Source organism: Balaenoptera physalus (genome assembly GCF_965194825.1).
Source record: "Balaenoptera physalus genome assembly, chromosome: 8".
Classification (NCBI taxonomy): Eukaryota; Metazoa; Chordata; class Mammalia; order Artiodactyla; family Balaenopteridae; genus Balaenoptera; species Balaenoptera physalus.
Window position 1 is genome coordinate 274,837 of NC_138887.1, and position 12,236 is coordinate 287,072.

General features: G+C 37.2%; 1 protein-coding gene across 1 annotated transcript in view; it reads right to left on the reverse strand.

Moving 5' to 3' along the window:
- Positions 1 to 264: 264 nt before the first annotated feature.
- Positions 265 to 12,236, reverse strand: part of SUN3 (Sad1 and UNC84 domain containing 3) — a 29,003-nt gene continuing 17,031 nt past the window's right edge. The window contains exons 7-8 of the mRNA XM_082473196.1: positions 2,664 to 2,756; positions 265 to 1,663 (exon numbers count right to left, since the gene is read on the reverse strand). Coding sequence (XP_082329322.1) covers positions 1,544 to 1,663; positions 2,664 to 2,756 — 213 coding nt within the window. The 3' untranslated portion in view covers positions 265 to 1,543. The remainder of the gene's footprint in view (positions 1,664 to 2,663; positions 2,757 to 12,236) is intronic.

Genomic DNA, 12,236 nt, shown 5'->3' on the forward strand with positions numbered 1-12,236 from the left:
CTGGCAACCAGCCCCCATCCTTTCCAAAAGTCACCTCACTGACACAACAAAAGACACCTTGATCACTCTTACGCTCAGGAAATTCCAAGGGTTTTAGGAGCTCTGCACCATAAACTGGGAAGAAAAACAAATGTATATTTCTTACTGTAAATCACAGTACAGCAGTCTTAGAGCTAATTCCCTTTGTTGATTGTCTTTATTTCAGGGGTTTCCTAGCTTCTCACTAAGTTTATATTTCCATGGAAACTTGAGAGTCAGTTTGGTTTCTTATGCATATGTGTTTTAATCTTTTTAAACCTTTCTAAAACTGAAAATGTCAAACATATATAAATGTAGACAGAATAGTATTAAGTGAAACCTTGTGGACCAACACCTGACTTCAGTGATCATTTCATGACCAAACTTTTTCATTGATCCTCCCACCCATTTCCTCCTATATTATTTTGAAACATATCCCAGGTATATCATTTCATTTGTAAATTTTAAAATATATATTATAAATCTAAGTGATAAGAATTCTTTGTTGTAACAAAATCATAATACTGTAATAACCTAAATATTGTTTTTAAAAACAATTCCTTAATATTCCATAATTGTCTCATAAATACCATAATTTTTTTTCTGGCTTTTAATTGAGATCAAATTGAATTTGTAGATCAATTTAGAGAGAACTGACTTCTTGACAGTGAAGTTTTTGTATCCACAGATGAGTTATGTCTTTCCATTTATTGAAGTCTTTTTTTCATTATCCACTTCTTTTTCATTGGCTCTTCATACAGTTTAATTCTTTCATTTGATTTTTTAAAATCTTTGCTGTGGCTTTTGTAAATTATATCCTCTTACTGGTTGTGGTTTGCATTTATGAATGATTTTGATTTATATATGATAATTTTGTCTCCATCTGTGTTTGTAATGTATTTTTTAATCGAATTTATTGCATTTCAAGGAATTCGTCAAGTCATCTGCAAATTAGTCACGGTCAGACTTCCTCACTAATTTTTACCTCTAATTTTATTAGCTTCTCTAATTGCACTGACAGTGTATCCAGATCAGTGTTAAATAACAGTGGTAACAGCAAACATCCATTCCTGGTATGGATGAATAATAAATGAAGGCAAAGATGCTATTATGTGAAAGACTGTTGAAAAATACCATCTTCTTCTAAATGCAAACTCATTTTTCAGTGCTTCAACAACATGATTCATCCTCAGAAGCTACACTAACATGGGACTTCCCTAGCAGTCCAGTGGTTAAGACTGTGCTTCCACTGCAGGGGGTGTGGGTTCGATCCCTGGTTGGGGAACTAAGATCCCACATGACCTGAAGCTAAAATTTTTTTTTTAAAAAGCACAGTAATGCAGAGAGATTGAATTTACTTTCATATTTTTTATTAGTAAAATTCATTCACTTTTTACTGGCAGGTAGGAACCACTTGGAGGTTTCTTTCTCACTCCTGATTTTTGATTCCTATAGGTGTGGTGTAATCTAAGGGAATCACTTGAATATTTTGGACCTGTGGTCATGGCCTTCTGCACCAGTTCTTCTAGGTGTCATCTCTTGGGGTGCCATGAACCCTGAATCTATATAAACAAGTATACTTCGGGTGTCCCCAATTACTAAGAATTTTAAGTTTCACACATAATAAGAATTCAGAAACTTCATGCTGAAAATACAGAAAAGATTGAAATTAATGTCTTATAAAATAAACCTTCTCAAAGAACCCTAAGTCATGCTGATGTAATAAAAAATTAAAACACTGTCTTTCCTTCTTAAGTCAAGTACTTTCAAGTACCAGTCTAATGGATGGTGTAATGAGCTACTGTAAGTAAAGAGCTCATAAAAAGGCAAATACAGGGGAGGGAGATAACATGGTGGTCTATACGCCAAGGCCTCTCACTGCCTTGTCCCGCCTCCGTGGTGCTCCTTGTTGGCTGCCCCAGGGAGGGATGTGGGTATACAACTGAATGTGAAACTCTACAAGTACATTCATTTCTGACACATATACTGCTTTCAGCTTAGATTTTCTCACCATTGGCCAAGAAGTGTAGTAACACATTTGTTTTTACATGGTTTGAGATGCCTTCTACATCTCTTCATTACTTCCTGTGACTAATGAGAAATGATGAAATATATTTCATATGCCTTAATGACTTTCAAGGGTTTCTAAGTTACCAGTTGGTATTCTTTCCCCATTGAGTTAGGGTGAGAAGTGTTACTTATATTACCTGGTATTAAATATTTATTCTCTCCAAGTTCCTCTCTGCCCCCAACCATCTCATTTTGTACCATCATCATCCCATCCCTTTTACCGAAGGAAGATGATAGTGACCATCACACCTAATCTTATCAAGGCAATCTAATAAGTAAGATAAGGACTGAGAAAGAGTATATATATATATATATATATATATATATATATATATTAAAGTGATAGCAAATGATGAAGAATTTGGCTTAGAAACCACTTTTATATTTGCTTATTTTTTGCATTAAAACTTATGTACATGATTGGAGCTAAGAATTGAAATTCAGACAAGCCTTGCTTATCTCATACTTTTGTCATAATTATTCTCACAGACACCACTTTGCATCAAGCAATCCCAACAAATCCCTCCCTGGGATGGAGTCACTGATATCCTATCTTTTCCCAAGGGTCTCATTACCTGGAGCGCAAATGTTTGAACGGTGGTTCCTGTTTTATTATATATAAACTGACCCAGGAAAACTTCTTCTCCTTCACATTGTTTCGAGATGCCCTGTAAAGAAAGCAACAGACACAGAGGTTGTAATGAATGGGTGTTCAGTTACAGTAAATGGAGGCAAGTGTCTGTTCAAGTAGCAACGATTCTCCAGACATCTTTGGGTGTCCCCCGGGGCACAGCGCTATGCTAGGTGCCAGTACTGCCCTATAAACCCAAAAGGTGTTTAACTCGGGTGGGGGAACCCTTAGGCAAGAAACAGGCTAATCAAAGGGCTGAATAGATTCAGATAGAGAGATAAACAGAGAAGTGAGAGAGAGATGACAGAGCAAATTCCAGCATTGACTTTGGCCTCATAAATGTATTTGCTATACATTGAATAAAATAAACACCAAATGAGTCCCCATATTGACCCAATATGCGTGAAACTTAACCAGTTTGCCAAACTTTGATCACACAAATAGCTCCATCCAAAATGTAAGCTTTTGTTGATTTGTGTATGCAATTTCCCTTATGCTTTTGACCTTCCTTCTCTAACCTTTATTTATTTATTTATTTTTTTCCACTATCAAATATTTTTTTTTCTTATTAGTCATCCATTTTATACACATCAGTGTATACATGTCAATCCCAATCGCCCAATTCATCACACCATCACCCCCACCCCCCGCCACGCTTTCCCCCATTGGTGTCCATATATTTTTCCTCTACTTCTGTGTCCCAATTTCTGCTTGGCAAACTGGTTCATCTGTACCATTTCTAGGTTCCACATATATGCGTTAATATACGATATTTGTTTTTCTCTTTCTGAATTACTTCACTCTGTATGACAGTCTCGGATCCATCCACATCTCTACAAATGACCCAATTTCAGTCCTTTTTATGGCTGAGTAATATTCCATTGTATATATGTACCACACTTCTTTATCCATTCATCTGTCGATGGGCATTTAGGTTGCTTCCATGACCTGGCTATTGTAAATAGTGCTGCAATGAACATTGGGGTGCATGTGTCTTTTTGAATTATGTTTTTCTCAGGGTATATGCCCAGTAGTGGGATTGCTGGGTCATATGGTAATTCTATTTTTAGTTTTTTAAGGAACCTCCATACTGTTCTCCATAGTAGCTGTATCAATTTACATTCGCACCAACAGTGCAAGAGGGTTCCCTTTTCTCCACACCCTCTCCAGCATCTGTTGCTTCTAGATTTTCTGATGCTGCCCATTCTAACTGGTGTGAGGGGATACCGCATTGTAGTTTTGATTTGCATTTCTATAATAATTAGTAATCTTGAGCAGCTTTTCATGTGCTTCTTGGCCATCTGTATGTCTTCTTTGGAGAAATGTCTATTTAGGTCCTCTGCCCATTTTTGGATTGGGTTGTTTCTTTTTTTAATATTGAGCCACATGAGCTGTTTATATATTTTGGAAATTAATCATTTGTCCAATGATTCATTTGCAAATATTTTCTCCCATTCTGAGGGTTGTCTTTTCGTCTTGTTTATGGTTTCCTTTGCTGTGCAAAAGCTTTGAAGGTTCATTAGGTCCCATTTGTTTATTTTTGTTTTTATTTCCATTACTCTAGGAGGTGGATCAAAAAAGATCTTGCTGTGATTTATGCCAAAGAGGGTTCTTCGTATGTTTTCCTCTAAGAGTTTTATAGTGTCCGGTCTTACATTGAGGTCTCTAATCCATTTTGAGTTTATTTTTGCGTATGGTGTTAGGGAGTGTTCTAATTTCATTCTTTTACATGTAGCTGTCCAGTTTTCCCAGCACCACTTATTGAAGAGACTGTCTTTTCTCCATTGTATATCCTTGCCTTCTTTGTCATAGATTAGTTGACCATAGGTGTGTGGGTTTAACTCTGGGCTTTCTATCTTGTTCCATTGATCTATGCTTCTGTTTTTGTGCCAGTACCATATTGTCTTGATTACTGTAGCTTTGTAGTGTACTCTGAAGTCAGGGAGTCTGATTCCTCCAGCTCCGTTTTTTTCCCTCAAGACTGCTTTGGCTATTCGGGGTCTTTTGCATCTCCATACAGATTTTAAGATTTTTTGTTCTAGTTCTGTAAAAAATGCCTTTGATAATTTCATAGGGATTGCATTGAATCTGTAGATTGCTTTGGGTAGTATAGTCATTTTCACAATATTGATTCTTCCAATCCAAGAACATGGTATATCTCTCCATCTGTTGGTATCATCTTTAATTTCTTTCATCAGTGTCTTATAGTTTTCTGCATACAGGTCTTTTGTCTCCCTAGGTAGGTTTATTCCTAGGTATTTTATTCTTTTTGTTGCAGTGGTAAATGGGAGTGTTTCCTTAATTTCCCTTTCAGATTTTTCATCATTAGTGTATAGGAATGCAAGAGATTTCTATGCATTAATTTTGTATCCTGCTACTTTACCAAATTCATTGATTAGCTCTAGTAATTTTCTGGTGGCATCTTTAGGATTCTCCATGTATAGTATCATGTCATCTGCAAACAGTGACAGTTTTACTTCCTCTTTTCCAATTTGTATTCCTTTTATTTCTTTTTCTTCTCTGATTGCCATGGCTAGGACTTCCAAAACTATGTTGAATAATAGTGCTGAGAGTGGACATCCTTGTCTTGTTCTTGATCTTAAAGGACATGCTTTCAGTTTTTCTGCATTGAGAATGATGTTTGATATGGGTTTGCCATATATGGCCTTTATTATGTTGAGGTAGGTTCCCTCTATGCCCACATTCTGGAGAGTTTTTATCATAAATGGGTGTTGAATTTTGTCAAAAGCTTTTTCTGCATCTATTGAGATGATCATATGGTTTTTATTCTTCAATTTGTTAATATGGTGTATCACATTGATTGATTTGCATATATTGAAGAATCCTTGCAACCCTGGGATAAATCCAACTTGATTGTGGTGTATGATCCTTTTAATGTGTTGTTGGATTCTGTTTGCTAGTATTTTGTTGAGGATTTTTGCATCTATATTCATCAGTGATATTGGTCTGTAATTTTCTTTCTTTGTAGTATCTTTGTCTGGTTTTAGTATCAGGGTGATGGTGGCCTCATAGAATGAGTTTAGGAGTGTTCCTTCCTCTGTAATTTTTTGGGAGAGTTTGAGAAGGATGGGTGTTAGCTCTTCTCTAAATGTTTGATAGAATTCACCTGTGAAGCCATCTGGTCCTGGGCTTTTGTTTGTTGGAAGATTTTTAATCACAGTTGCAATTTCATTACTTGTGATTGGTCTGTTCATATTTTCTGTTTCTTCCTGGTTCAGCCTTGGAAGGTTATCCCTTTCTAAGAATTTGTCCATTTCTTCCCGGTTGTCCATTTCATTGGCATAGAGTTGCTTGTAGTAGTCTCTTAGGGTGCTTTGTATTTCTGCGGTGTCTGTTGTAACTTCTCCTTTTTCATTTCTAATTTTATTGATTTGAGTCCTCTCCCTCTTTTTCTTGATGAGCCTGGCTAATGGTTTATCAATTTTGTTTATCTTCTCAAAGAACCAGCTTTTAGTTTTATTGATCTGTGCTATTGTTTTTTTTGTTTCTATTTCATTTATTTCTGCTCTGATCTTTATGATTTCTTTCCTTCTGCTAACTTTGGGTTTTCTTTGTTCTTCTTTCTCTAGCTCCTTTAGGTGTAAGGTTAGATTGTTTATTTGAGATTTTTCTTGTTTCTTGAGGTAGGCTTGTATAGCTGTAAACTTAAACTTCCCTCTTAGAACAGCTTTTGCTGCATCCCATAGGTTTTGGATCATCGTGTTTTCATTGTCATTTGTCTCTAGGTATTTTTTTGATTTCAATTTTGATTTCTTCAGTGATTTCTTGGTTATTTAGTAATGTATTGTTTAGCCTCCATGTGATTGTGTTCTTTACGTTTTTTTCCCGTAATTCATTTCTAATCTCATAGTGTTGTGGTCAGAAAAGATGCTTGATATGACTTCAATTTTCTTAAATTTACTGAGGCTTGATTTGTGACCCAAGATGTGATCTATCCTGGAGAATGTTCCGTGCGCACTTGAGAAGAAAGTGTAATCTGCTGTTTTGGGATGGAATGTCCTACAAATATCAATTAAATCTATCTGGTCTATTGTGTCACTTAAAGCTTCTGTTTCCTTATTTACTTTCATTTTGGATGACCTGTCCATTGGTGTAAGTGACGTGTTAATGTCCCCCACTATTACTGTGTTACTGTCGATTTCCTCTTTAATAGCTGTTAGCAGTTGCCTTACGTATTGACGTGCTCCTATGTTGGGTGCATATATATTTATAATTGTTATATCTTCTTCTTGGATTGATCCCTTGATCGTTATGTAGTGTCCTTCCTTGTCCTTTGTAACATTCTTTATTTTAAAGTCTATTTTATCTGATATGAGTATTGCTACTCCAGCTTTCTTTTGATTTCCATTTGCATGAAATATCATTTTTCATCCCCTCACTTTCAATCTGTATGTGTCCCTAGGTCTGAAGCAGGTCTCTTGTAGACAGCATATATGTGAGTCTTGTTTTTGTATCCATTCTGCAAGCCTGTGTCTTTTGGTTGGAGCATTTAATCCATTCACGTTTAAGGTAATTATTGATATGTATGTTCCTATGACCATTTTCTTAATTGTTTTGGGTTTGTTTTTGTAGGTCCTTTTCTTCTCTTGTGTTTCCCACTTAGAGAAGTTCCTTTAGCATTTGTTGTAGAGCTGGTTTGGTGGTGCTGAATTCTCTTAGCTTTTGCTTGTCTGTAAAGCTTTTGATTTCTCCATCGAATCTGAATGAGATCCTTGCCAGGTAGAGTAATCTTGGTTGTAGGTTCTTCCTTTTCATCACTTTAAATATATCATGCCACTCCCTTCTGGCTTGTAGAGTTCCTGCTGAGAAATCAGCTGTTAACATTATGGGAGTTCCCTTGTGTGTTATTTGTCGTTTTTCCCTTGCTGCTTTCAATAATTTTTCTTTGTCTTTATTTTTTGCCAGTTTGATTACTATGTGTCTTGGCGCGTTTCTCCTTGGGTTTATCCTCTATGGGACTTGCTGCGCTTCCTGGACTTGGGTGGCTATTTCCTTTCCCATGTTAGGGAAGTTTTCGGCTATAATCTCTTCAAATATTTTCTCTCGTCCTTTCTCTCTCTCTTCTCCTTCTGGGATCCCTATAATGCGAATGTTGTTGCGTTTAATGTTGTCCCAGGGCTCTTAGGCTGTCTTCATTTCTTTTCATTCTTTTGTCTTTATTCTGTTCCACAGCAGTGAATTCCACCATTCTGTCTTCCAGGTCACTTATCAGTTCTTCTGCCTCAGTTATTCTGCTATTGATTCCTTCTAGTGTAGTTTTCATTTCAGTTATTGTATTGTCCATCTCTGTTTGTTTGTTCTTTAATTCTTCTAGGTCTTTGTTATACATTTCTTGCATCTTCTTGATCTTTTCCTCGATTCTTTTTCCGAGGTCCTGAGTCATCTTCACTATCATTATTCTGAATTCTTTTTCTGGAAGGTTGCCTATCTCCACTTCATTAAGTTGTTTTTCTGGGGTTTTATCTTGTTCCTTCATCTGGTACATAGCCCTCTGCCTTTTCATCTTGTCTATTTTTCTGTGAATGTGGTTTTTGTTCCACAGGCTGCAGGACTGTAGTTCTTCTTGCTTCTCTCTACCCTTTAAAATTGAAGATTTTTGAGACGAGAGCACACTGGTGGAAATTAATTTACCTTGTAAATCTCAAGTTTATTGTTAGGTTCCTTGAATCATAGTAACACAACAAAATAGAGATTTCATGAGTTCAGTCATTTTATTCAATATAATGAAAATCATAATATCAACATTTAAACTATTTATCAATTAATTTATTAAAAGAATTGGATACATCATGACTAAATAATGCACTCACAATTTTATATAATATATATTATATTATATTCAATTATATATAATATATTCTATTATATATAATATATATTATATATAATATATACATTATCTATATATTGACATATCAATTTACATATGTCACATTTGAGATATATATATATATATAAAGTCTCATATAGTTCCTTTAACCTGTTGAGAGGCATGCTAGTTTTTTTTTTTTTTTTTGCATGCTAGTTTTATTTCCACCTTTATCATTCTATTTTAATTTCACTTGGTTCATAAATTCACTAATATTAGAGAAAAACAATGAGAAGTAATTTTTCTTACTAAAGGATTCTTGACTGAAGGATTCATCCATAAAATCCCTCTATAATGAGCAACTGTGCACACTTTTGTGAGATAGGGTTTGATCTGCTCAAATCCAACATAACTCAACTATAGATGTCTGCAGACACTGACTGTGGATGGCATCAGGCTTGCATCAAAGGACAGTAGTCTCTGTGTTTTATAACTCCAGGACCATGTCATTTAAAGGCGTTTGAATGACACACAAGGCAGGCTGAGCATGCTTGTTTAACTCTGAGCCCTCCTCTGGATGAGAACACGAAGGGATTGAAGTAAGGCATAAACCTCTGAGGAAAACACGGGAGCAGACACTGAGAGAAAAACATGTGGAGATAGCCAGATAGTGACTGGTGTAGTGGCCTGGAGAAAACTCACGCTACCCTGGCTGTAGGGGGAATCAGCAGCATGCTGGTGCTGATGTTTACTGCAAGGGCCCAGAAAGGGCCAGAGCTGGGGCCGTGCTGTGGGGCCCAGCATGAGGTTGAGGGGTCCCTACATCTGAGAGTGGGCTAACTGTCTTTTTAAGAAGCAGTTAGACCCTAGTCATCACCCCTGCCCTTGTCCAGAAAGAGATTATCTTTTTCCTCCCAGGTCTAGGACAGCTGACCTCAGGAGCACCCGGCAAAAATAAGAGGTGAAGGTATAACCTCTGCATGAATGGTTGGCTGTGCACCTCCACACCCAGCACATTGGCCAAGCTGAAACCCCCACACAAGGTTGCAGGATTCCTGGGGTCAAACTTCTGGATACCACACTCTGCAGTCTCCAACCAGACCATCTAGCCGTGAAGCTCACTGTTGACTTGCCTCTCATGTGTGCAGAAAAAGCCAGCTTTTGACTGTTCAGCTCTTAAATGTGACAAGTGTCACCAGACAAATGTGGAAAGCAACTAACAAGAAACATGGAGCCCCTGTTAACAAATAGGAAAGGGGGTACTTGAGAGTAAAGGTGTGAGGGAGCTAAAATCATGGAACAAAACTGTAATTGCACCCAGTAATATAGGAAAACATATAGACTCTAGAAAAAGGAGTATTTATAGAAAAAAAAAAGTCTTAGAATAATCATGACAGCAGAAATGAAAAATTTAGCATAGGGTTTAAAATATAAATTGATAAGATATTCCGGAAGGTGGAACAGAAAACAAAGAAGAAAAATAAGATAGAAAAGATTTTTAAAGTAATAGATTAGACAAAACTACAATGAGGTATCACCTCACACCATTCATAATGGCCATCATCAAAAAATCTACAAACAATAAATGCTGGAGAGGGTGTGGAGAGAAGGGAACACTCTTGCACTGTTGGTGGGAATGTAAATTGATACAGCCACTATGGAGAACAGTATGGAGGTTCCTTAAAAACCTAAAAATAGAACTACCATATGACCCAGCAATCCCACTACTGGGCATATACCCCGAGAAAACCATAATTCAAAGAGAGTCATGTACCATAATGTTCACTGCAGCTCTATTTACAATAGCCAGGACATGGAAGCAACGTAAGTGTCCATCGACAGATAAATGGATAAAGAAGATGTGGCACATATATACAATGGAATATTACTCAGCCATAAAAAGAAATGAAACTGAGTTATTTGTAGTGAGATGGATGGACCTAGAGTCTGTCATACAGAGTGAAGTAAGTCAGAAAGAGAAAAACAAATACCGTATGCTAACACATATATATGGAATCTAAAAAAAAAAAAATGGTAATGAAGAACCTAGGGGCAAGATGGGAATAAAGACACAGACCTACTAGAGAATGGACTTGAGGGTAAGGCGAGGGGAAAGGGTAAGCTGGGACAAAGTGAGAGAGTGGCATGGACATATATTCACTACCAAATGTAAAATAGATAGCTAGTGGGAAGCAGTCACATAGCACAGGGAGATCAGCTCGGTGCTTTGTGACCACCTAGAGGACTGAGATAGGGAGGGTGGGAGGGAGGGACACCCAAGAGGGAAGAGATATGGGGACATATGTATATGTATAACTGATTCACTTTGTTATAAAGCAGAAACTAACACACCATTGTAAAGCAATTATACTCCAATAAAGATGTTAATAAAAAAATATATTAGATAAGTCAAATCCTCAGAATGTGGACATGAAACCCCCTGACAACAGTTGTGCATCAGGCCTGGCCAGCAACCAGGTTGGAGCAAATGAGCAGTGCTCCAGAGGATATCTTTAAAAAATAAAAAAGAAATTATTTATAAAGTATCTGACATGAATGGGCAGAATGGGAGGATATTTACACATCTGAAGAAGAGGTTGGGAATGTTTTCATGATAGAAATATAGATAACTAAGCATATTAAATTAAAATGAGGCAATTATCCTCAAGAACATCAACATTTTCATGTAAAGAAAATAGTATTCCAGTGCATTGTATGACTCAACTAAAACAATATTGTTCACAGAGTCACAATGAAAACGTTGGCTATGGATTGAAACTGAGATAAGCCATCTGGCAGTGTCTCACACATGAAACACGGATTCATCATGTGATCTAGCAATTCCACTCTGTGGCACAAACCCAAGAGAAATGAAGACTGAGGTCCACAGAAAACCTTGTACCCAGCTCCTCACAGCAGCTTTATTCATAATAGTCAAATGGGTGGGATCCATTCAAATGTCCAGCAACTGACTATCGGATCAATAAAAGGGGTCTATCCATATAAGAAAATATTATCCAGAGATTAAAAATATAAAGTACTGACACATTATAATATACATGAACCTTGGAAACATTATGCTGAGTGAAAGAAGCCATTCACAAAAGACCAGGTCTTCCCTGGTGGTGCAGTGGTTAGGAATCCGCCTGCCAGTGCAGGGCACACAGGTTCGAGCCCTGGTCCGGGAATATCTCACATGCTGCCGCGGAGCAACTGGGCCCGTGTGCCACAACTACTGAGCCTGCGCTCTAGAGCCCGCGAGCCACAACTACTGAGCCCTGAGCGCCTAGAGCCCGTGCTCCACAACAAAGAGAAGCCACCGCTCACTGCAACTAGAGAAAGCCCGCACACAGCAACAGAGACCCAATGCAGCCAAAAATAAATAAATTTAAAAAAACAAAAAAACAAAAGACCACATATTATATGATTCCATTTTATACAAAATATCCAAAATAGGGAAACCTACAGGTACAAAGTAGATTAGTGGTTGTCAGCGGCTGGGGGAGTGAGGTGGGGGATGGGAAGTGACAGCTAAGGAGTGCAGGCTTTCTTTGGAGAATAGTAAAAATATTCTAAAATTGATCATGTTGATGGTTACACAACTCTGTGAATATACCAAAAGCCACTAAGTGTATACTTTACATGACTGAATCGCCAGAGTGTGAATTATATCTCAATAAACCTGTT